The 23737-nt window shown below is 52.7% G+C and overlaps 4 protein-coding genes across 5 annotated transcripts in view; 2 read left to right on the forward strand and 2 right to left on the reverse strand.

The window, feature by feature from the left end:
* The window catches only part of TNFRSF10B (TNF receptor superfamily member 10b), a 52693-nt gene extending 48981 nt beyond the window's left edge, over positions 1 to 3712 (forward strand). For both annotated transcript variants that reach the window (XM_050801441.1, XM_050801442.1), the window contains one exon: positions 840 to 3712. In XM_050801441.1, the coding sequence (XP_050657398.1) occupies positions 840 to 1153 (314 nt within the window). In that variant the 3' untranslated portion in view covers positions 1154 to 3712. The remainder of the gene's footprint in view (positions 1 to 839) is intronic.
* The window catches only part of LOC126961287 (60S ribosomal protein L34-like), a 563491-nt gene that overhangs the window by 240249 nt on the left and 299505 nt on the right, over positions 1 to 23737 (reverse strand). The gene's annotated exons all lie outside the window — the stretch shown is intronic.
* Positions 1 to 23737, forward strand: part of PEBP4 (phosphatidylethanolamine binding protein 4) — a 478151-nt gene that overhangs the window by 165997 nt on the left and 288417 nt on the right. The window lies entirely within an intron of this gene.
* Positions 3649 to 23723, reverse strand: RHOBTB2 (Rho related BTB domain containing 2). The gene is made up of 10 exons (XM_050801425.1): positions 23682 to 23723; positions 19187 to 19388; positions 18318 to 18421; positions 17649 to 17834; positions 16049 to 17067; positions 15685 to 15803; positions 13114 to 13264; positions 9060 to 9148; positions 8096 to 8201; positions 3649 to 6605 (listed from the first exon to the last, which is right to left on the reverse strand). Exons 2-10 carry the CDS (start codon positions 19376 to 19378, stop codon positions 6388 to 6390), a joined length of 2184 nt encoding a protein of 727 aa, XP_050657382.1. The 5' UTR covers positions 19379 to 19388; positions 23682 to 23723; the 3' UTR covers positions 3649 to 6387.

Consider the following 23737-nt stretch of genomic DNA (forward strand, 5'->3'; position numbering starts at 1 on the left):
AAGCCCAATTTGCAGAGCTATTGTGTAAACGACATATGAATTCCAAAGACTTAATGCAGAAAAGAGTGGAAAATATTTCACTCATAATTTTTGTATATTGATTGTATATTAAATTATATTTTAAATATATTCAGTACCATACATTGAAATGAATGTCGCTTGTTTCTGACTTTTTTAAATGAGGCTGTTGGAAAACATAGCTTCGTGTTCCTGGCCCCGTCTATCTCTAAGGACGGCGGGGCGCATCATGTTGCACACACATCTCATTTAATCCCTCATTGTCCCAGGATCTGGGCAGCGTTGCTCAGTCTTTGGGTTTGCTTCTTGCTCAGAGTCTGTTTGCCTCCACCTAGCTCTGCCCTAGCACCAGGAAGTGAGGCCGAGCTGGGTGAAAACAGAGGTCCCCTGTCCCAGGCCCTGTGCTTTGCACAGATGCAGACATGGCCGCCCTGGGACCTGCTCCCATGGCAAGCGCAGCCCAGGCAGCCTCCTTCCTCTGAGCTCCCGCTGCAGCCACTCTCTCTCCCTCCCTCGGGCTCTCACCCATTTTGCTTTCTGCCTCTGTAGGGTTCATCCATCCTCCCCTGGTGGGTTCTCAGCTCTGCGTGAGGGCTGATTCTCTGATGACTTTGACTCCCCGAAGCACCTTGGGTGCGGGGGAGGCCAAGCAGTGTGGGAGCGCTTTCTGTGGATGGGAAGTGGGTGGGCGCTGGAGCGGCAGGTTTGCTGACACACAGGGCTGCCCAGGTTCCCCGCCTTGGGTTCTGGGCCTGATGTGGGATCCTCTGCCCTTTCTGAGTCCCAACTCACCTGGCTTTCTCTGTGGCTTTCTCCACCAGCTCTGAGACAGTGCTTCGATGACTTTGCAGCCATCGTGCCCTTTGACGCCTGGGAGCCTCTCGTGAGGCAGCTGGGCCTCACGAGCAACGAGATAAAGGTGGCCAAAGCTGAGGCAGCAAGCTCCAGGGACACCTTGTACGTGATGCTGATAAAGTGGGTCAACAAAACCGGGCGGGCCGCCTCTGTCAACACCCTGCTGGATGCCTTGGAGACCCTGGAAGAGAGACTTGCCAAGCAGAAGATTCAGGACCGCTTGTTGAGCTCCGGAAAGTTCATGTATCTAGAAGATAATGCAGACTCTGCCACGTCCTGAGTGTGAATCTCTTGAGGAAATCAGACCTTCCCTGGTTACCTTTTTTCTGGAAAAAGCCCAACTGGACTCCAGCCAGTAGGAAACTGCCACAATTGTCACATGACCAGTACTGGAAGACACTCTCCCATCCAACATCACCCAGTGGACGGAACATCCTGGGACTTTTTCACTGCACGTGGAATTATTTTTGTAAGCGGAATGTGAACACTATGTAAATATCTAGATCATTCTATGTTTGTGTGTATTTTGAGATTTGGTTTGGGATGTCCTATTGTCTTTACAGCACTTTATCCTAATATAAACGCCTTATTTATTTATGTGGGCTACATTGCAAGATCTATCTGGCTTAGCATTTATGCAGTTGATGTCCAACTTCACTTGACACTATATGATGTGAATTTTTTTTGGGGGGAGGGGGAGTGGTTCACTCTGTCTCCCAGGCTGGAGTGCAATGGTGCAATCTTGGCTCACTATAGCCTTGACCTCTCAGGCTCAAGCAATTCTCCCACCTCAGCCATCCAAATAGCTGGGACCACAGGCGTGCCCCACCACGCCCGGCTAATTTTTTGTATTTTGTCTAGATATGGGGGGCTCTCTATGTTGCTCAGGGTGGTCTCGAACTCCTGGACTCAAGCAGTCCGCCCACCTCAGACTCCCAAAATGCTGGAATTAGAGGCATGAGCCCCAGCACCTGGCCTTACCTTTCTACTTTTATAATTCTGTATGTGATTATTTTATGAATATGAAGAAACTTTAGTAAATGTACTTGTTTACACAGTTATGTGAATGGATTAGGTAAACAAAATGAGGAGACGTACAATGGGGGAAGAAGAAAAAGTCCTCTGTAAGATGTCACTGTCTGGGTTCCAGTTCTCCCTCAGCTGTACTTTGGTTTCAATGACTGGCAACTTCTAAAGGGGCCAGCCTTTTGAACTGGACAACCTTACAAGTATATGAGTATTATTTATAGGTAGTTGTTTACATGTGAGTCGGGACCAAAGAGAACTGGATCCATGTGAAGTCCTGTGTGTGACTGGTCCCTACCTGGGCAGTCTCATTTGCACCTGTAGCCCCTATCTATGGACAGGCTGGGACTGAGGCAGATGGGTTAGATCACATACAGCAAATAGGGTCTATGTCATATCCCATTTCCAGTGAATGTAGTGAACTTGAGCCCTGTTTAGGTTCAAGAGAGAGAGGACAAAATCTGTCTCCCACATCTGCCGTGGCATCAAGGGGGAAGAATAGATGGTGCTTGGGAGTTGTATGAAATGGTTGCCATCTCCGGAGTAGATGGCCCAGCTCACTTCTGGTGATCTGTCACCCTGAGCCACTGAGTTGCATTTTAGGGTACAGATTCCCTACTTGAGGAGCTTGGCCCGTCTGTAAGCATCTGACTCATCTCAGAAATATCAGTTCTTAAACACTGTGGCAACAGGACCTAGAATGGCTGACGCATTAAGATTTTGTTCTTGTGTCCCGTTCTATTATTGTTTTAAGACCTCACTAACCATTTCAGCCTCTTTCTAACAAATCCTTCTCCACAGTATTTCAGTCATGGCAGGATCATTTAAGCAGGTAGTCATTCCAGGAGTTTTTGGTCTTTTCTGTCTCAAGGCATTGTGTGTAGTTTTGTTCCGGGACTGGTTTGGTGGGGACAAAGTTGGAATTGCCTGAAGATCACACATTCAGACTGTTGTGTCCGTGGAGTTTTAGGAGGGGGTGGCCTTTCTGGTCTTTGCACTTCCATCCTCTCCCACTTCCATCTGGCGTCCCACGCATCGTCCCCTGCACTTCTGGAATGCACCAGTTGCTGCTACCTCCTGGTCTTTGCCTTTGCTGCGCCTTCTGTGCAGGACGCTCAGCCTCAGGGCTCAGAGGGAGCCAGTCTGGTCCCAGCTCCCTTGTCCCTTCCACAGAGGCCTTCCTTGAAGATGTATCTGAAGTGTCAGCCTTATCAGTGTTTAAGATTATTCTTTTTTATTTTTTATTTTTTGAGACAGAATCACACTCTCACCCAGGCTGGAGTGCAACGGCGTGATCTGGGCTCACCGCAACCTCCACCTCCTGGGTTCAAGCGATTCTCGTGCCTCAGCCTCCAGAGTAGCTGGGATTACAGGCACCTGCCATCACGCCTGGCTAATTTTTGTATTTTTAGTAGAGACGGGGTTACACCACGTTGGTCAGGCTGGTCTTGAACTCCCGACCTCAGGTGATCCACCTCTTCCTCCCAAAGTGCTGGGATTATAGGCGTGAGCCACCACACCAGGCCAAGCTATTCTTTTAAAGTAAGCTTCCTGACAACATGAAATAATTGGGGTTTTTTGTTGTTTAGTTACGTTAGGTTTTGCTATATTCCCAGGCCAAACAGCATGTGATACAGGACAGCCACTTACAGTGTGTCACTCATGGTTGGTGTCCTTTCATGCTTCTGCCCTGTCAAAGGTCCCTATCTGAAATGTGTTATAGTACAAACAATACAAGGAAGCACATTGTGTACAAAATATTTATGTATTTATGAATTCATGACCAAATTAAATATGAAACCTTATATAAAAAGAGGTGTGGTTTTTGTCTCCCGCCCCCAACCTCCCCTCCTCCTGTGAATCAGCTCTTGAGTGACAGGAGGCCAGGGCTGTGCTCCTGCTGGGACTCCTTCCTCCCTCCCTCCCCTCTGTTTTCAGGATTGGCCTGCTGGGGGTGTTTTCCTGCATCCAGGAATTCTCTGGAGTTCAAAGAGCTAGGTTCCTGGGGACTGGGATTCATACTTCCTTCCCCTCTCTCTCCTGTCTGCTCCTCCCTCTGGGGACAGGGACACCAGTGCTGGCCTGGTTTACCCACAGCCTCCCAGGAGGGTTCTCTGGGCTGCCGGGTTGTATCTGGTTCCGACAGCTCTCGGGGAAGGGGCAGTGGGTCCCTTAAGCTGGGGAGCCGGCCCTGTTTCTCAGGGAGTCCAGTGGTCACTCTCCTACGGCTTCCTACAGCCCTGGGCCGACCTTCATTTTCTCGGCCCCGGCCTTCCCTGCACCCCCACCAGGGTACCCAGGTTGCTCAGCCCTGCAGGCACCTAGACCTATTTCCCGTTCCCCTTGCCCTGGAGGACCCATTCTCTCTCTCATCCACAGCTTCTGGGAGGCCCAGGCGTTCCCCAACGCTGTCCGCCTTCCTTAGAGGGGAGGTGGAGGTGCTCCAGGCTCCCACTTCCGTCCCTGCTGCCCTGCCCGTGGGCTTTTGGGCCTCACTTGGAGCCCTGGGCTGCGCTGAGCCGCAGGGAGGCCGAGCAGCCTGTAGAGGGCAGCACACCCATGGCTTTCCAGCCAGTCGCCCTGGAGGCCCGTGGAGGGGAGGCAGCCACAGTCCTGGAGGAGCCTGGGCCTGGACAACATGGCTCCCCATGGGGTTAGAGCCGCTTGTCCTCCAGCCGCCTGCTCTCTCTTGATGGGGATTTAACCTCTGGTCACTAGGTCCTGCTGGCTGCCTTTGTTTCGGCTCTATACCAGGCCTAACCAGCGTTTTGCTGGAGCCCACCCCTGGGCCAGGCCCTCTCAGCTAGAACATCTTTCTCAGGCGAGGCGACTCCTGAGCTCCGAGCCCACAGCCCCACTGCCTCCTGGCTCTGCCCCTCCTCCGTGGGACTCCATCTTTTACACCTAAAAAGGGTGTGGGTAGTGAAATTTGAGTCAGGTTTAGAAAACGGAAAGGGGCAATTGTGGCCCAGCTTTTGCCCCATGGGGGCTGGGAGCTAGTTTCAATCCCCCACATTCCTCCAGCCCCGCCCTCCTCCTCTCTAGACCAACCCTGCTTTTCCTCCTGCTCCATTCTCCCTCTTCTCCTTCCCCTTATCCCACCCCAGCAGTAATAAGGTGGTGTCCTTTCACTACAGGCCTGTGCCCCTTCCCCTGACCTTTGGCCCCTATTGCAGCCCCCCCAAAAATACCCACCATAAGCACCCTGTAGGGTGATCCTCTGAAGGCAAGGAAGGGAGCCTGCAGTCTCCAGATGGGCAAAAGCAAGAGTCCGGTGCCATTTGAGCCTGGAGACCAAACCCCTCTTTGCTGCCAGCCCCAGCCCCTCAATCACCAGCCCTCTGGAGGCCAGGCCCCTGTGCTGCCCTCGGAGCCAGCTGGCAGGGTCAGGGCCTCCGCAGTCAAAGAAGTACCAAGTCCTTTCCTGAAAGGCATTGAAGTCGATTCTGCAACCTAAATCTTTACCTCCTCATCATGGGGGCCTCTGTTTCTAGAAATGTGAGCTAGGCAGGGGCTTTTTCTGGTTTTCATTCTTTGGAGGGATAGAGGACAGAGTGTTTGTTGGTGACTTTTTGTTTCGGTTTCAGTTTAGTTGTTGTTGGGTTTTGTTTTTTGCTAATTTTGCCCCACCCTATAAAAAGCAGTGCCACCCAGAGGCAGGGGAGGGCCCTGAGGAACACGGGGTCGCTGTGCACTCATTCCTACTTCCTTCTCCACCTGTCCCAGCCGCTTTCTTTGGTTCCCATCTCCAAATCTGAGGGTAAAGGAGGGGTGAGGGAGAAGTTTCTTGTTGCACCAAGAGGCACTGCTTCTAGGCCTGGAGCTCCGAATGACCTCTGTCCCCATTCTCAGGCCTGTGCCAGCACAGCCCCCCAGGACAGAGGGACGCTGGCAGGATGCAGGCCTTTCCATGTCTGGCCTTTTGCAGCTGGACCCCGGGATGTAGAAGCCTTGAGTTGGGCTCTGAAGGCTCAATTTCTACCCTGACTTCTCCAGTAAGGATGTGAGTAGACTTCGTGTGGAAATGTCCACAAAACAAATGCAACACTCAAGTCCATCGGTGGAAAGACATGGCCAACAGGGCCAGGAGCCTCGAGGATCACTTCTGCTTGCTGGGAGGGGGGGCTGCCTCCCTGGCCAGAGCAGCAACCAAGACACACAGAGAAGCCCTCGAGGCTGGGAGGCTTTCCCTTTGACTCTAGGGCTCTCAAACCCAGAGATAAAATGCCAGAGCGCTTTGCTCCTCCAAGCAGTTGTCTCCTGTCCTGCTTTGGGTCTGGGAACCTCTGCAGGTGGTTCCCGTTCTGCTCCACAGGGCCCGGCTCCTCTCTGGCTGAGCCACGGTGGCTGGTAAGAAGAGCTGCACCCTGTGGGTCCTGGTCACGTGGGCCCCCGGTCCCTGTAAGGTGGATGGGGTGATGCGGAAGAGCAGAGGGGCGAGGGCGGATGGGGACAACAGCAGCAGGGTCAGAAGAGGGTGGCAGCATCTCAGACCACAGCCGAGGAGGAAGATGGGGACGAGGAGGAGGCTGCCGAGGAGGATGGGGAGGACGGACTGTTCCAGAAGAGCCAACGCCGCTTGGGCTGCCGCTTGAGGTGGAGGTAGTCCTCCTTCTCACGCTCCTTCCGTGCCCGCTGGTAATGATCTTCCTCCTTCAGGTACCACACAGGTGGCCACCGATGCTTCTCGAAATACTCCTGGTTTTCTGGAACAAAGAACAGTGCAGCTTGGTTAGAAAGGAGGCAGAGGGACAAGAGGAGCGTGGGACGCCAGTCCCACCCCACCACAAGGCCTGCAGCAGGCCCCCAGCCCAGCCCCCAACACATTCCCATGGCCCACGGCACATGAGCCTCTGAGGCAAGCAAAGTGCCCAAAAAGCAGGTCTGAAAGTCAGCACTGGGGAAGCTGAGTCCCTTTACAAAGATGGGAGCGATCTAGACAAGGGCTGCCTGTGCATTGGGAATGAAACGGACAGAGGTGAAGGATAAGGGAGAAGGGGTAAGCGAATGTCGGCCAGGAGATACTCAGCATGGTTAGGGGATGAGTGGAAGTTTCTGGCCAGAGCTGAGGTTCGGGGGGGAATATGGAGTCAGGGCACAGCAGGACACAGCAGCAGACCAGAGGAACGGCTCGCCTTATTCTGCCGGGTACGGGGGGCCGTGGAAGACTACTGTTTCAATGGAAGGTCTGGAACCAGGCAGTGATGCTATTGGACCTTTGCTCTAGAAAGAAAATGCTAGGCTGGGCGTGGTGGCTCACGCCTATAATCCTAGCACTTTGGGAAGCTGAGGCAGGTGGATTGCCTGAGGTCAGGAGTTTGAGACCACCCTGGGCACCATGGTGAAACCCCGTCTCTACTAAAATACAAAAAATTAGCCGGGCGTGGTGGTGGGTGCCTGTAATCCCAGCTACTCGGGAGGCTGAGCCATGAGAATAGCCTGAACCCAGGAGGCAGAGGTTGCAGTGAGCTGAGATTATGCCACTGTACTCCAGCCTGAGTAACAGAGCTAGACTGTCTCAAAACAATAAATAATTTTTTTTGAAGGGTTGTAGTAGTGAAAAGGAGAGATCGGGGTGAAGACTCGGCAGCACGCAGCAAAAACATGGAACAGGGAGGAGGGTCACGGCAGTGCGGAGGGAGCCCAGAGAGGACCCCATGGAAAGAGTGGCAGGCCCCTCAGGGAGGCCAGGGATGCCTCTCTCTGGAGGCTCTGCAGTTCCTGTTGAGCTCTAGGGCCTAAGAAATTAATCAAGAAGAGACAGGAGGCCTCGGAGGATGCCCAGACCTGGGTGGTCCAAGCTGTGGCCTGTGCCCATTCCTGGGTTGTACAATCAATTTAGTGGGCCATGAGCATGATTAAAAAGATGTATATATTTTCCTATATGTGCCTGGGTCACAAGATGAAATGTATTTCTTATTATGGTATTCTGTCCAGAAAAGTCTGAAATCGACCAACTCTAGTCCAGTATCCTCTTCATACCTCTGAGAATGAGACGCCAGAAAGGCAGGGTGCGGAGCCTCCAGGCCAGCGCTTTTCCTGGGGCCCCTTGCTTGGCTGGAGGCTCCTTCACAGGCTGCTCTCAGCCCCAAGGTCAAGGATCACTGGCAGCCTCCGGGTCCCTGGGATTACGTGGGAGCTGTGGACCCCTAAGGGGAGGGCAGCAGGTACTGCCAGGGCTGGCCCCGATGCTCACCTGGGGACATGGCCTTCATGTCTCGGGGGAACTTGCGGCATACGTTGTTGTAGTTGGTGCAGATGTGGTGGAGACACCAGTCGGCCAGCTGGTACGCACAGTGGAACTGGAGACAGAAGGGAAGAGCATCTGTACTGAAATCCCCAGGGGAGAGGGTCTGCATAGATACCTCCAGCTGCCTTCAGAGCTGAAGCTCTGGTGCAGGGCGGGCAGCGGCCCTGCAGTCCTAGAGAGCCTGCGCCAGAGGCAAGGCCACACAAAACTGAGAAGGATGATGCTGCCTCAGGCTCCTTGGCACCACCACCAGCACCACCATCGTCTCACCTCTGTTCTGCCCACTCCCGGCATCCTCACTGCAGACTCCAGAGCCCTATGTAGTGGCTTCATACTGCATCTGCCCTCCTCAGATCTCACCCCACGTGACTTCCCTCTCCTCCGCATCCAGGACCAAGGCAGCCTGTACCAAGGCACTGACAATGAGCTGAGGGAGCTGCCTTCCCAGGGGTGTCTGCAAGCCCTGCGTGAGCCATGCTTCCACTCCACACGCTAATCTTTGGTGGCTGAATTTCTGGCACTGTGAAGGCCAGTGTGGGAGATTTGGCTCGTCTGTTTGGGATTAAGGGAGTGAGCAGTTAATTTCAGATGGAGAGTCCTCACTGCCCCTTAAATGACCTCAGGCAGGCAGCAACCATGTGTAAGCCTGAGCCTGGGGTTCCCTCTCCAGCCCTACTGATGCCTAAAGTCTCATTCCTTTCCCGCTTGGCCAGCTCCCCTCCGGGTACATCAGGAGTTCCCCAGCTGCTTCCTGGCATGGAGGAGGAGATGGGCTCTGCACAGTCAAAGAGCCCAGTCCGATGATAGGTTCTCCCGCATAGACTGCCTTCCACCCCTTCCCACTCACAGCCAATGGGCAGGCAGAGTGTAGAATTGAGACTGTTGTAGATTCCCTCCCCTGCCATGATACCTGAGCCAGTTCCAGGAACACAAGGACGTCCCCATCGATGTCCACCATCATCTGGGTCGCTTCCATCAGCCCGGTCACTGTGTACTGCTCTGTGACACACACGGCCACCAATCAGCTGAAGAAGCACATGACCCGCGCTCACCCTGCCCCCCCATGTCCTCCAGCTCACTGCAGGGCAAGGAAAACCAGGGCCCGGGCAGGTCCTCACAGGCCCGAAAAGGCCCCAGGCTATGAAGTCTGCTGCCACCAGGGGGACCCCAGGGAGGAGAGCAAGACCTCGACGGGGTGGGGTAGGAAGAGTAGGAGGACATTAGAATTATCTTAAGAGGATTTTTCAAACTACGTATGTCCTGCGACATAATCTGATATAGGTAGGGTCAAAGTTCCCAATAGAACCAGCCTCTGATACAAAAGGGAGAGTGTGTGAAACCTCATGTCTGCTGATCACAGAAAAAGGCTGAGAACTGTGAGTTAGAACTAGGAGTTAAGTTTAGTTGTTTGCTTTAATTTACATTTTGTAACAAATTGTGTACTAACCTTGCATTTTAAGTTAAAACATTTATATTGAAGAAGTAAACACTCTTGGTTCTGAATTTTAATTAGAAGCATCAGTATAAACTCATGAGGTATCTTATCTTTAAAAAGATCAACATATTTTCCCGCTCTGCCCACAAAAACGACCTAGAAACAAGTCTTCCCAGTACAATGAGCATTCCTAGTGCACACAAATACCAGTTCCACTTCCAACACAAGAAACCAGGACTTCCTGGAGAAATGGCTGATTCCAGGTCTAGGGCACAGAATGTTCAAGAGAAACCTAGAACATCCCATCATTCCAGATAGAGAGGAAGCTCGTAAGACTCGAGCCAAGCCAAAGAGTGCAGGATTTGAGCCTCAGTGAGGATAACTGCAATTAACTGAAACCAATCAAGAATGTTCAGATCTAAGAGATCATAATAATACTTCAAAAACAAACAACCGGCCAGGCACGGTGGCTCACGCCTATACTCCCAGCACTTTGGGAGGCCAGGGCGGGTGGATCACTTGAGGCCAGGAGTTTGAGACCAGCCTGGCCAACATGGTGAAACCCCGTCTCTACTAAAAATACAAAAATTAGCTGGACAAGTTGATAGGTGCCTGTAATCCCAGCTACTCGGGCGACTGGGGCATGAGAATCTCCTGAACCTGGGAGGTGAAAGTTTCAGTGAGCCAAGATCATGCCACTATGCTCCAGCCCAGGTGACAGTTAAGATTCCATCTCCAAAAATAATTTTAAAAAGTAAAAAATAATGTAAAAAACCATACTGTAGTGTTTAATGACACACATTTGGATGATAAAACTATAAAGGAAAGTAAGGAAATATGCCCATAAAAAGTACCATAAAAAGAAGGAGTACTAGGCAAAGGGCTTCCTCTTAGGGAGGAGAGAGGGGTCTGTGAGAGAGGAGGGAGAGGCAGAAGACTTCTGGTGGCCGGCAAGATTCTAGTTCCTGACATAGGTCATGATTAGAAAGGCATTTTGCTTTATAATAATTCATTAAACTAGGCCAGGCTTGGTGGCCCACGCCTGCAATCACAGCACTTTGGGAAGCTGAGATGGGAGGATCACTTGAGGCTAGAGTTTAAGACCAGTTCAGGCAACACAGCGAGACCTCATCTCTGCAAAAAATATAAAAATTAGGCCGGGTGCCATGGTTCACGCCTGTAATCCCAGCACTTTGGGAGGCTAAGGCGGGTGGATCACTTGAGGTCAGGAGTTCAAGACCAGCCTGGCCAACATGGCAAAACCCCATCTCAAATTACAAAAATGAGCTGGGTGTGGTGGCGTGCGCCTGTAGTCCCAGCTACTCAGGAGGCTGAGGCAGGAGAATCGCTTGAACCCAGGAGGCAGGGGGTGCAGTGAGCCAGGATCACACCAATGCACTCCAGCCTGGGCGACAGAGTGAGACTGTCAAAAATAAAAAATAAAAATAAATTTAAAAATTAGCTGGGTGTGATGAGGCAGGCCCATAGTCCAAGCCACTTGGGAAGCTGAGTTGGGAAGATCGCTTGAGCCCAGGAATTTGAGGCTGCAGTGAACTATGATCAGGCCGCTGCACTCCAGTCTAGGTGACAGAGCAAGATCCTGTCTCTAAAAAAAAATAACAACAACAATAATTCAGTAACCTGAACATATGTTTAATGTGCTTTTATGTATTTGTGTTCTACTGAATAAAAGTTTTCAGCTGGAATTAATGGCCTCACAGGAAGCATATCTCACAAAACTTAAACCATCGCCAATTATATCAAACTTGGCATCTTCTACTGATCCTTAATAAGGCAGATATAAACATTTTTGTATATGTTCCCTAGTGTGTATCGATAATTTCAAGAAAAGTTACTTAACATTATTTTCAATAAGCCTTTCCATGCAGCAGTCCAGTTTCACATTTTTAATGACCACCGCGTGAAAACTGCCCGTGCTTAACCAACGGTTTTTCTCTGACTTGCTTCAATTGCCTGCCATGACGAAATGAACCTCTAGAAATAACTTTATGCGTTTTTCCCCTTTGGGTCATTTCTCTGGAGACAGTCTTTTAAAAGTGGAATTATTCCATCTAGGAATTTGAAGTTTTATGTGCTCTGGGAAGATCACACCATTGTTTCATGGAGAGCAGAAAAAGATACACCGTTGTAGCTGGGATCTTCAGAAGCCTCTTACTATCTGCCCCAAAGTCCCCTTTATCCCCTTCTGGGGCCCCTGGATTCCCTCTGCAGCCTCTGCTCTTAATATTCTGGTTCTGATCAACGATTTCTGCCTTCTTTCCATAACCCAGCCCCACCTCATCATTCATTTTTCCTTACAGGATTGCTGTTTTCCCTCCTATCTGAACCCCGATCTTGATCATCTGCCTGGATCCCAGCAGCTCTGACACTGGGTCCTTCCCTGAACCTTAACTCAGTATGTGAGGATCTGCTCTCTGCCCCCCAACCTATGCAAGAATATTAACCTCGGCATCAACACCAGCACTGGTACCCATGCCACCACCACCACCAATTCAAATGCCAACTCCAACATGAACAAGAGCTGTCTGCCTGCCTGGGTCTCTGGCCCCAGGCTCCCTTCACCCCATGAGTACCACTTCTCTTCCCTGGCTCCTTGGACCCTGACTGCCTGCTGCCGGCTTTCCCCCATGACTCAGTTCTTGCTCCACCTCAGAGAGCCCCTGGGATTGGTCCACACTAAAAGCTGAGCTCCAGCTCGCACAATCCGTGCAGGGACTAAGGAGCGGCAGGGATGTTTGTGTGCTGTTTTTGGAAGGAGGAAGAGAAGGTGATGTCAAAGTTAGGGGAAGAAGCAAAAAGGCAAAAGAAGAAGAAGGAAAATAAAAGGAAAGGAAGGAGGAGGAGAACCACAGGATAGAAATGTGGGAATTGTGTTCTATTCTTTTTTGACTTCTTAAGCTTGTCCAAGTGAAGTCAAGCAAAGACCATAAAGCACTGTCATGGTCCACTTTTTGTTTGTTTTTGAGATGCAGTTTCGCTCTGTCGCCCAGGCTGGAGTGCAGTGGCGCAAATTCGGCTCACTGCAACCTCCACCTCCCATGTTCAAGCAATTCTCCTGCCTCAGCCTCCCAAGTAGCTGGGATTACAGGTGCCCATGACCAAACATGGCTAATTTTTATATTTTTAGTAGAGACGGGGTTTCACTATGTTGGCTAGGCTGGTCTTGAACTCCTGGCCTCAAGTGATCCACCCGCCTTGGCCTCCCAAAGTGCTGGGATTATAGGCATGGGCCACTGTGCCCAGCCTTATGTTCCATTTTGTTGGGCTGAAATCACCTTTGGAGAGAGCCTCTCAGGTGACCCCATCAAACAGGCCCCGCACACACCCTTCTTCACTCTATGTCCTCATCCAGAACTCTGTACCCGTCAACAGATTCCATTTCATGTATGCTTAGTCCCTTGGACATCGGCTTGTCCCCCAGGAAGAGAGAGGTAAGAGGAGAACATCGCACCTTGGGGTTTCCCTGGCCTCTCCTGTGGGGAGGTCCCCAAGTGCGCCGCTTAGTTACCTGTGAGGGCAACCAGGTGTGGCAGGCAGAGACGGTTGGCTAGGATGATGAGCTTCATGTCATCCAGGTCGGGGCTGGAGGTGAACATGCCCGTGTAGAGGTATTCCAGCACGGCCCGCATGCAGCTCTTGCTTGTGTAGGGAAACACCACCTGGGGCAGGAAGTAGTGAGCGGATAGCAATGAGGTCCTGCTTAGGAGAAGAGGAACTCAGCCCTGAGAAACCGAAGAGCTCTGGCCTCATACCCGGGCTCCCTGAGACAGGCGGCCTTCCCTGTGCTGTGTGTGTATCTGCTAAGACCACCCCAACACCTGGCCCCTAGAGCGACAACCTGTGCCGAGACCCAGTTTGCTTACAGCACCAGAGTACAGGACTCTACTATCATTTATGTGTTTATTTTTAGCAACAGGGTCTTGTTATGCCATCCAGGCTGGTCTTGAACTCCTGGTCTTAAGCATTCCTCCAGCTTCAGCCTCCTCAGTGGCTGGGACTATAGGCACAAGCCATGGCGTCCAGCTTCTAAATTCTTCCAAAGGGACCTGGATACTACTCACTGGCACCCTCTGGAAGCCGCTCTTGATCGCGGGATGCTTGAAGGAGGCCTTCTGGTCACCTCAACCTACACCCCAGCCCCTCCCATCCCTGTAGGGAACAGAAGTGGGATACAGAATAAGTAAGGCCCATGGCAGCTGACTTCTTTCTGTCTGCGCAAAGCTGCTGCTTTGGGCCTCCAGGATCTCTTGAGAGCAGCGCTGCAACACAAACTGCTTTCTCATCAGGCCCTCCAAGCTGTGCTGGGAACTGGCTAGAGCTTTAAAGCTGGCGTCTATAGTACCGAGAAGTGCCTGGGGCTGGCAGGCCCCTGGGGCCCGTGAGAGCTCCTAGTCTCACATTTTGTATATCCAAATCCTACTCCCACTTCAGAGACCAACTCCCAACGCTTCCACTTAGCCTTCCTTAAGTAATTCCTTCCCAGAAATCTTAGAAAATGCACATTCCACATCACAGGATGTGATGCAGCCTCGTGCTTGGTTCTGTTTTTCATTCAAGCATTTGGTGAGCACTTCCTAAGAGACTGGCGCTGACAGGGTTTTTGGCAGAAGGAAAAAGACCCAGTCCCTGCGCTCAGAAGCAGTTACAGAGCAGCAGGGAAAACTGTGTGGATGTTCAGAACTCCACGCGCCTGCAAGAAGTAGAACCTCGTTAAGTACAAGGTTCAACACTCAGTGATGGGCAACTGAGGTCCAGGAGTTCAGAGCACACCAAGGGCTACTGCCCAGGCTACTCTGCTTGGAATGGAAAAGAGACCAAACCTAAGAGAATATTTCTAAGGACACATTGATACGCTTCTTCTAACCCTAAGTTTCCAGTCTAGGTGCATGAGAAAGTGGTGGCATCATGAGAGCTGGAGGGGCACTGATTAGAGGGGCAGGTGGTTCTGCTAAGTATGCTTTTCCTTCCCTTCCTTCCTCCCTCCCTCCCTCCCTTCTTTTCTTTCTCTCTCTCTTTCTTTTTTTTTTTTTTGTGGAGATGGTATCTGTGTTTCCCAAGCAGGTCTCAAACTCCTGCGCTCAGGCAATCCTCCCACCTCAGCCCCTCAAAGTGCTGGGATTACAGGTGTGAGCCACCACCTAGGCCTATTTTCTGAATTTTGATGCTTTGACAACTAAAGCCTTGCTGGCCCTGTAGGGACTGCCTTCCCCAGGGCTGGCCAGGTCCTAGAGATAGTGAAGGAGTTGCCTGCAAGCATGCCTTTCATATGCAAACCAACCAATCCAGAGCCCACAGTCCACCACCTCCCCTATGGGCTCTCACACTCCAGGCCACTATTCCCCTGCCCGAATCCCCCTAGAGCCAGGTGACAGACAACTAGAGACAGTCCCCAGGCCCCAGAGCCTGCTAACATTATTCAAACCAGCTAATCCTAAACCTGCTCAACCTGCCTCGCCCATTCCCTCCCATGGAAACCCTCTGCCTCCTGATTGACCCCAGAGCTTCCCCATGTGACCCCCAGCCATGGTGATGTGGCATGCCCCGTCTTCTTGGGATCTGTAACAAGTTGTCTTATCAATGACAGCCATCTCGCAATCTGTGGGCCTCTCTACACCTCAATAATAAAAAAACCTACCTTTTAAAACAGTGATGGATCCAGTTGTTTCAGGTGGGTCAGGGAGGCAGTAAGGTACAACGTAAAGAGCCAAGGAATGGAAGTCCTGAGTTCAAGTCCTAACTCTACTTCCAACTTCATACAAGTCACTTAACTTCTCAGGGGCTCCCTTTCCTAAGTATACGGTAGGAGTGGCACATGTGTAAGTTGCGTGTGAATTCAATGAGATGATGAACTGAAAGTGCTTTCTAAACTCTCACGTTGAGGTGTTAGTGTAATTCCCTCTCCTGGTGTATTGCATAATCCTTAGCTCCAGGAACCACCTCATAAACCTCTCTTGGGCCCATCACCCTGTGGTTAGCACAAAGTCAGTGATGAATAAAGTAACCTGAATGGCAGTGCCTCAGATGTAAAGGGTGCCAATGTCTCACTCCCTCCTTCCCCGCTTTGTGTCCTCAGCCTTACCTCCCGGGTGGAGCTCTCCACAAATGGCCCCCCGAACATGGCAGCCATCCAGTCACAGCTGGAAATCAACAGGGGCTTGTGGGCGCTGATGGTGCCATCATCCAGGATGAAGGTCACATCTGTCCAGAAGAAGCATCACAGGAGGACCGATGAAAGAAGGTGGGAGAACGAGCCCCAAGGGGAGCCACGGAGCCTCCTCCTGAACCCAGAAGATTCGGGGCATGTAACAACCCCGCTCCCAGCTGGGGAAAACCAGGCTTCAAGAGCATGGCAGCCGCAGCTCCAGGACACCAGGAGCTAAGACCGACAGGCAATGCTAATAGCACCAATGCAGAACCCCTCGCCTTCCAAGCATGTTTCATACCTGAGAAGGTGCCTTTTGCCAAACACTCCTTAACCCGGTTGGTCCGACGGACATGGAAGGCCTTGGTGATCTCCTGGTTCATGAAGGCCTCATTGTTGAGAATATTGGCCACCATCATGCGGAGATCAAAGACCTCGAGTAGCTCAGCAATGTGGGCAATGTGCATGAGGTCACGCTCGTTCTCGTCCAGCTCCCCCGTGTACAGGTACTTGAGGACCGCCCGGAAGGGCCCCGGCTGGATGGAGTTGTCCATCTTCACCACCACCATCAGCCGGGATTTGTAGGTGAGAGGATCTTCTGCCATCTCTTCCTGGATGCTCACAAAAGCTCGGCTCCAGGAAGAGAGCACACGACCCCTGCCCGGCAGGTACCCTGTTCCGTTGCCCCGTAAGATCCCGTCGCTGGTGGAAGCACGGAGGCCAGCAGGACCGGAGCCCCCAGCCTCATCCACGCTCTCGCATACGTCAAAGCTGGCTGCTCGGAGCAGGAAGTCTCGCCCATGGTGGTGGTGGTGATGGTGGTGGTGTTGATCAGGGTGGCCCTGGTGGTCCTCTGGGCAGGCGCCCCCTGGCCCCGAGGGGCCCCCCAGCTCCCCCTCACTCAGGTCCATGAGGAACAGGTCATAGAACTTGGAGGAAGAGGTGGAGAGGTAGATCTTGTGGGCAAAGATGCGCACCCGCTCCTGCAGCACCAGGATGACGTCCGCGCAGAGCGGGTCCTCCAGGAGGTGGGCGGGGCACTCCTCGCTGCTGGAGGGGGGGTCGGGCACCACGATGATGGGGGGCGGTGGCTTGGGGGGTAGGAAGGGTGCCTGCAGCAAAGGCCGCTGCACGTTGCGGAGGTGGGACTTCCAGAACTGCAGGTGGCGGCGGGAGATGAGTGCAGCTCGGATGGCGTTGTCAAAGACGTCCTTGATGCCGAACTGGGCCACCACGCTGGTCTCATAGTAGGGGATGCCCAGCTCCTTGGCCACCTCCCGACCCTTCTCTGGGGGCAGGATTTCGTTAGGTTTGATGGGCCTGGTGGGTTCAAGAAGGAAACCAAGCTTGTGTTGGTGGTGGAGGGAGCTGACTGTTCTTCCACAGGCTGGAGGGACTCTGCTCAGGGTCTGGGTGCCAGTCCCCACCCACTCCTGCCCTGCTCTGTCTGGCCAAATCCCATCAAGCTCCTTCAAGGTCCACCCCAAGCCCTCCTTCTTCCAGAAAGCTTTCCCTACTATGCCAGGCCCCAGTGACCGCTCCAGTGCAAAGCCGTGACAGCACTGCCTCTCTGGCAATTAGCAGGCAATGCTTCACAGGGATATTTAACATGCTCACATATTTAGTGGATCCCTCAGCAAAATTATAGGACTTTTTCATGCAAATATCACCTCTTCCTCTTTGTCTTTCTTCATGGTGTTTTACACAGCACTGCCCACACCAGAGGTGTGCGACAGGTATACGAATGAATGAATGAATGAGCATGCTTGTTGACTCCCGATGCAAGCTTGCTCCAAATGGAGGGAGAGACATGAGGCTCAGTGGAATTCCCCCGGGGCTGAGCAGGGAGCCATGGTGAGGTATCCATCCCTGTTTGTCTCGTTGGTACCAGCACCTCCTACCTAGCCAAGGGTCGCCTAGCCCTGTTGACAGCCTCCAGGTCAGCGTAGCGCAGGTCCAACTGGCAGCCCACCAAGATGACAGGTGCTCGGGGGCAGAAGTGCTTGATTTCTGGGTACCACATGGTCTTGACATGGTGGAGGGAATTGGGGTTGGCAATGGAGAAGCACAGAACCACCACGTCCGATCTGCGGGTGGGAGAGTAAGGTTACGAGCAGAGAAGCAAGCAGTAGCTGACCTGGTCCTGGAACATCTGCCCCACCCCAGCCCCATACACTCCCACACCTGGTTTAGGTATCTGCTCACGTGTTCTTACACAAAACATAGAATAACAATACCTCCAATTTATGTGGCATTTTAGAGCTCAAGACTTGTTTTGGCCTCACAGCTATCTTGTGAGTTAGAAATGGCCATTTTTACCACTTCACAACTGAGAAACATCATCTCAGAGCCACTAGGCACAGAGCTGGAACTCAATCCAGGCTTCCTGATCCCGGGCCCAGGCTCCCTTCCCTGCCCCAGGCTGCCCCAGCCCCCACGAGGCTCTGCCAGAGCTGTTTTCTCCACTCCTTCTTGCCAGCTGAAATTTCACAGAGGTGCTTGGTTCCTGGGAAAAGCAGGAAAAAACCCACCCCGTTGGTTCTCTGCAGGCGGCCAGAGGCCTTCCCTACCTCCCATAAGCAAAGCGACGGTCTTTGTGGTGGTCTCCAAAGGTGTCCCAGAGGCGCAGAGAGACGCTGACATCATCTACCACGTCTCGGGAGCGTTCCAGCACCTGGGACAGGGGAGGAAGAGTGGGACTCGAAGGCAGCAGTTTTGGGGCCCTCCGTGTGCCAGCTCAGGATAGGTGCCGGCTGACACCTGGAGGCTCCAGACAGCACCGGGGAGGGAGGGACAGGGCTGGCATTACCCACTGTGCATCCTGCACAACTTTCATCCACATGAAATCTATATAGAATCAATGACAAGGGTGGCCTCCAAGCCGACCAGGAGTGGAAGAGACCCTAAGCAGGTAGAAGAGACACTAAGAGGGTAGAAGAGACCCTAAGGGGGTGGAAGAGACCCTAAGCAGATGGAAGACACCCTAAGGGATGGCTATGGGTGTGGAAGGGGCCTCTTCGGGAGCTGACCCTTGTTCCTCATTTTCCCTGCAAACGGCATGTTTGTGAGTCTCTGGTCTTTCGCTATCAGCTGCCAGCTTCTTTGCTCCTCTCAGCTTGTATCTCTTCCAAGCCCCAGTCCCCCAGTGCTCCCCATTACTTAGGGCTGTGACTACATACAATGCAGTACCCGACACAAAGCTGGAGTCCCAGGCACCAGTTCAGTCCCTGAAAACACAACCAGCCAGAGACGCTCCCCTGGGGCAGGCTTGGCTCAAACCTCTCTCCAGGGGCTCCTTCCTCTTCAGCTGCCCCTACCCCACCCTGTCCCACCCCTGCAGGGCTCCTGTGAGCTCTGGAGACACCAAGTTGTGCCTCAGGAAGCCCCCAAGCCCAGACTCATGGCTTGGATCCCCAGCCAGGTAGCCCTGCAGCCTTACCTCCTGGCACACACGATATTGGTCGATGGCCCACACTGTGGGCACATGCGTGGCCAGCAGCTGGTACTGGGTGAGGGTGGCATTGCAAGCACGGGCACAGATGAGCCTAGTCTTGCCCACGGCGTTGTCCCCCACCACAACGCACTTGATGGTCTCTACGTTTGGCCTTTCATAATCCATGTCAGAATCCATTAAACGGGACCTGAGGGAGAGGAGGGAGGCAGTCAGGACGGCATGGCATGCCAGCTCGCCATGGGCCAGGGCCAGCACCCGCAGCTCTCCTCAGTCAGGCTGCCCCTCTGCAAGCCCCGGAGCTGACAGGAGGAAGGAGGAGCAGGCAATGTTCTGAGCAAGAGCTCTGCGAGGGTCCAAGAGGCCAGAAGCCCATTCAGGCTGAGAGGAGCAGTGCCACCAGATGGGCCACCCGTCCCCTTCCTGCTCCCGCCATCCTCCAGCTGTGCGTCTGGATGGAGGAGACCTGCACGAGATCACCAGTGGGGCCTGCCGAGGCCCTGCCCTGTCCCCTCTCCAGAGAGGGCAGCTCACTCCTCATCTGCTCTCCTTTTCCTTCCCCAGCAGGGCAGTGGCAGCAGAACAACAAACAGCTGAGAGAAGCAGAGTCGGCCAGGTCCCCACCCCTTCCCAGCATGCCTGGGGGCAGAGCACTTTAAAATTTAATGGACTTGTCAGAACTGGGCAGCGGCTCTCCCGGCCTCCACTCTTTGCCTCGCCCTCTCTGGTGGTGGTGGATTTCCAAGTCCTAGCCTGCCTAAGTGCATCCTTCAACCCCAGACCCCAGCCCCCTTTATGGAGATGCAATTCCTCCCAGCCTCTCTGGGATGGGGAGGTTCCTGGATGCGCCTGACCAGCCCAGGGGCCTCCCTTTCTCTACTACGGGTCTGTCCTGTTGCCCATGTGTCATGCTCAGCTACGGGTCCAGCTTTGAGATGGGGGTGAGGGGAACCACAGGCCTGTGATGGTACTGTCAGTGGCCAATGGGCCTCTACTTCCCCGATGTGGGGCTGTCCTCCCGGCACCCTGCCCCCAGCCTCAGAGAGAGTGAGATCCACCTCCACCCTCTTCTACCCTTCCCATTCCTAGGGAGGACGATTCTCAGGCTGACGATCCCAGGCAGCTGGCACTCCTGGGTGATATTCACTAAACTGGCTCCATGGGTGATGGGGTTGCCAGGAAGCAAAGGATCAGAAACTTGAGCCTACATTTCTGGGCAAATTCTTGCTTCAGTTGCCTTCGATGTTGAGCAGAGAGGAAGTGGCTTCTCCACCCCCAGAGAGGGATGGCTTGAATGAACAAACAGAAAGCACTTCTGTAGTCAAATGTCATGTTCGTGTTTAAAAATCTGTCGCCAGGAGGCCCTGGCCTCGGCATCCACCCTCCTGGGATTAGGGAGCAGGGGCAGGGCCGGCGTTACTAGGAAGCTTGGTTTCGCCAGCATCATCTGCCCGCCCCACTCACATTCCCTGTGTGTATGAAAGTTGTCTGGGGGGGCTTTAGTGCCCGGAGGCATCCCTCCTAGGCCAAGGAAGGCTGAGCTGAGTCCTGGAGGCTGCCCGGGCACCCTGGCTGCTGAGCCATCCATCCCAGAGCCAGGCCACCAGCAGCAACAGGGAGGCTCCATTCCTGCCGGGCTGTAACTGGATGCCAGCATGCAGGGATGCAGACCGAAATATCCAAGTAACGATAGCAACTGGGATTTGCGCGAGTGGATGCATCTCAGCAACCTAAGCAAAAAGTGCAGCAAGGACTTCTCAATGAGACAACCTCCTCCTCCTTTTTGGAATGTTACAGGATCTGGACCCTTCAACGAGGTCTCCATGCAGTGCCCTCGCGGTCTCCAGGGAAACTGTATCATCCCCTCTCTCTCCTCACCCTCCCTCAGCAGAGAACTGCTTTTGTTTTTGCTTTTGTTTTGAGACTGAGTTTTGCTCTTGACACCCAGGCTGGAGTGCAATGGCACGATCTCGGCTCACTGCAGCCTCCGCCTCCTGGGTTCAAGTGATTCTCCTGCCTCAGCTTCCCAAGTAGCTGGGATTACAGGTGTGTGCCACTATGCTGGCTAATTCTGTATTTTTAGTAGATATGGGGTTTCACTATGTTGGCCAGGCTGGTCTCGAACTCCTGACCATAAGTGATCTGCCCGCCTTGGCCTCCCAAAGTGCTGGGATTACAGGCGTGAGCCACCACACCTGGCCCAGAGAACTGTTATTCTAAACACAGGCTTCCTCCTCCCAATTCTCTCTCCTGAGCTGAGGACCGGGAACCCCACTTTCACAGTTCCTGGTCTCAAGTTGAGGGATGTGCTGGCACCAGGAGGTGGCACCTGGGCTGTGGTTTCTGTTTTGTCAAGTGAATACCAAAACAGATACAATCCCAAATATAAAATATGTGCAGCTGGAGGATAAAGATTAAAACCCTAGGGCCAAAAAAACTTCTTTCTCAAGTTTTGATTCTCACAGCATATAGGTCTGTAGACCGAAGCGGGAGAATGAGGAGGCATAATGGAGGGGTGTCAGTTCTCAAATCCAGGAGCACTTTGACAATGAGAATAATGCCAAGACACCAGGAGAGCAGTGCTGGGCCAAGTTCAGCTACTTTGTGATGAAAACACTGGTGCCCCCCTTGTGCTATGTCACCTCTAGGGTTAAGCAGGGGTCAGCCAATCAACAAGTGGAAATTGACAAATACTGTGCCATGAGTTTAGACACCAGACCTGCTGAGTTGCTTCCCAAGCTGCGCCACCCCTTCCCTCCATTCCCCAGCCCCTTCAGCCATCCCCAGCTTGTCCTTCAGCTGCCTCTCCATTTGTATCATCTCACCCTGTCTACCCTGTCCCAACTGCCTGACTGGCAAAGTTCACCGTCCTATCTAGGAAGGGGCAAGTCACTTCACTTTTCTGGATATCAGTCTCCCACTCTGGGAAATGGGTATGAAGGTACTGGAAGAGTCTCCTGAACCGTGGTTAATTTGTGCCAAGAGAGGCTGGGCTGAAAGGAGGTGTTTGTCTTCTTATGTAATGTGGTATTATATAATGCTAGATTGCATATCTATATGTGTAATTATATCTCTCTTTAAGATACAGACCGGCCCAATTCAGCTGGGAAAACTCTTAGTCTAATCAGGCCTGTCTTAAATGAGGATCCTATCCTGGAGAGAGCGTGCCAAGAGTAATACAATTTTTGCCCTAGGATGTTGCTGATGTTGTATCATGGCTGATGTATGGTGATACAGCCCACTCAGTGAGCTTCTCAACTTCCCCTCTCCCTCCGGCTCTCTCTTCTTCCATGACTCCAGACTCTCCCTCAATTGCCTCATCCCCACTCAATCAACCTCCATAAACTATGACCTCCTCACCACCCGGCCCTGGGCATCACAACCCCCAACTCACTCCTCTTCCATGACAATCGCAAAGTCACTGGTATGTGTTCCTTCCATCCCTGTTCCATGATGCCTGTGCCCCTCTCCAAAAACAGCCTCCTGCCCACCGCTCTCCCAGCTCTTTGTACTTGGTGCAAGCCAAAACCCAAGGTGTGCTGAAATTAGCTACAAACCTCGTGCACTCCCAGTCCCACCCCCACACCCCTACACACACTCTTTGCAGAGCTCAGAAAGGGCCCCTTTCCCTCCCACAGCTGATAGGAGGCTTGTTCATCTGTGGCTGCCCTAGTCTGGTTGTCAAGGAAACAACAGAATCTCCCTGGGAGCCTGGCTTGTCTCCTAGCAACCAATATCCCACATCATCTTACAAAATGGGAAAGCGAGGAAAATCCTGAAAATGAAGGTAAAATCAAGGGAGATGGATTGGAAGGGAAAATTGGAAGGAGAAGAACAAAGAGAGAGTGGACTCCGAATTCGGGGAGGCTCCCACGGGGGTCGCTGGCATTGCAAGGAGCCCCGTGCAGATCCAACAGAAAGCAAGGCCCAAAGGGACCCTGAATGGTCATATTAAAGAAATACAAGCCTAAACACAGGATAAGCCCCCTCAAACCTGAAATGTGGACACATCACCAAACACCGCCAAGGATCTCCCCAGTAGTTTCACAGAACTCAGTTACATAGACTGCAATGGAGTTGAGTTCAAAGAACCAGCTCCAGAACCGCCAGCAAAACACCCCAGTTCCACTGTTGTTTTGTTTTTGTTTTCTTAACAGAATCACTTCCACCACTCTGGACCGTGTTTCTTTTTTTCTGACACGCTACTCTGCACACACACAAAATAGAAATTTAAAATTTGTTAAACATCGAGAAGGGGGAGGGGCACGACACGCCGAGGCAATCGAGTCATCTTCCTTTCCCTAGAAACACCGGAAAGGATTAGTCTCCAGCCTCTCTGAACCCAGTTGCCAGAGCCAGAGCCCAGGGAAGAGCGGGGCCCAGGAAACATAGCGAGGGGCGCAGCAGGGCCGGGAGGGCGACGCGGCGCGTCTGCAAGGGCTGCTGGCCACCCCGCCATAACCCCGAGCAGCCATCTACTTACACCACTACATGTGACGGGGTGGCTTCTAGCGTGAGGAACACATCTTTTCCTGCTGA

Source organism: Macaca thibetana, chromosome 8, assembly GCF_024542745.1.
Source record: "Macaca thibetana thibetana isolate TM-01 chromosome 8, ASM2454274v1, whole genome shotgun sequence".
NCBI classification, from domain to species: Eukaryota; Metazoa; Chordata; class Mammalia; order Primates; family Cercopithecidae; genus Macaca; species Macaca thibetana.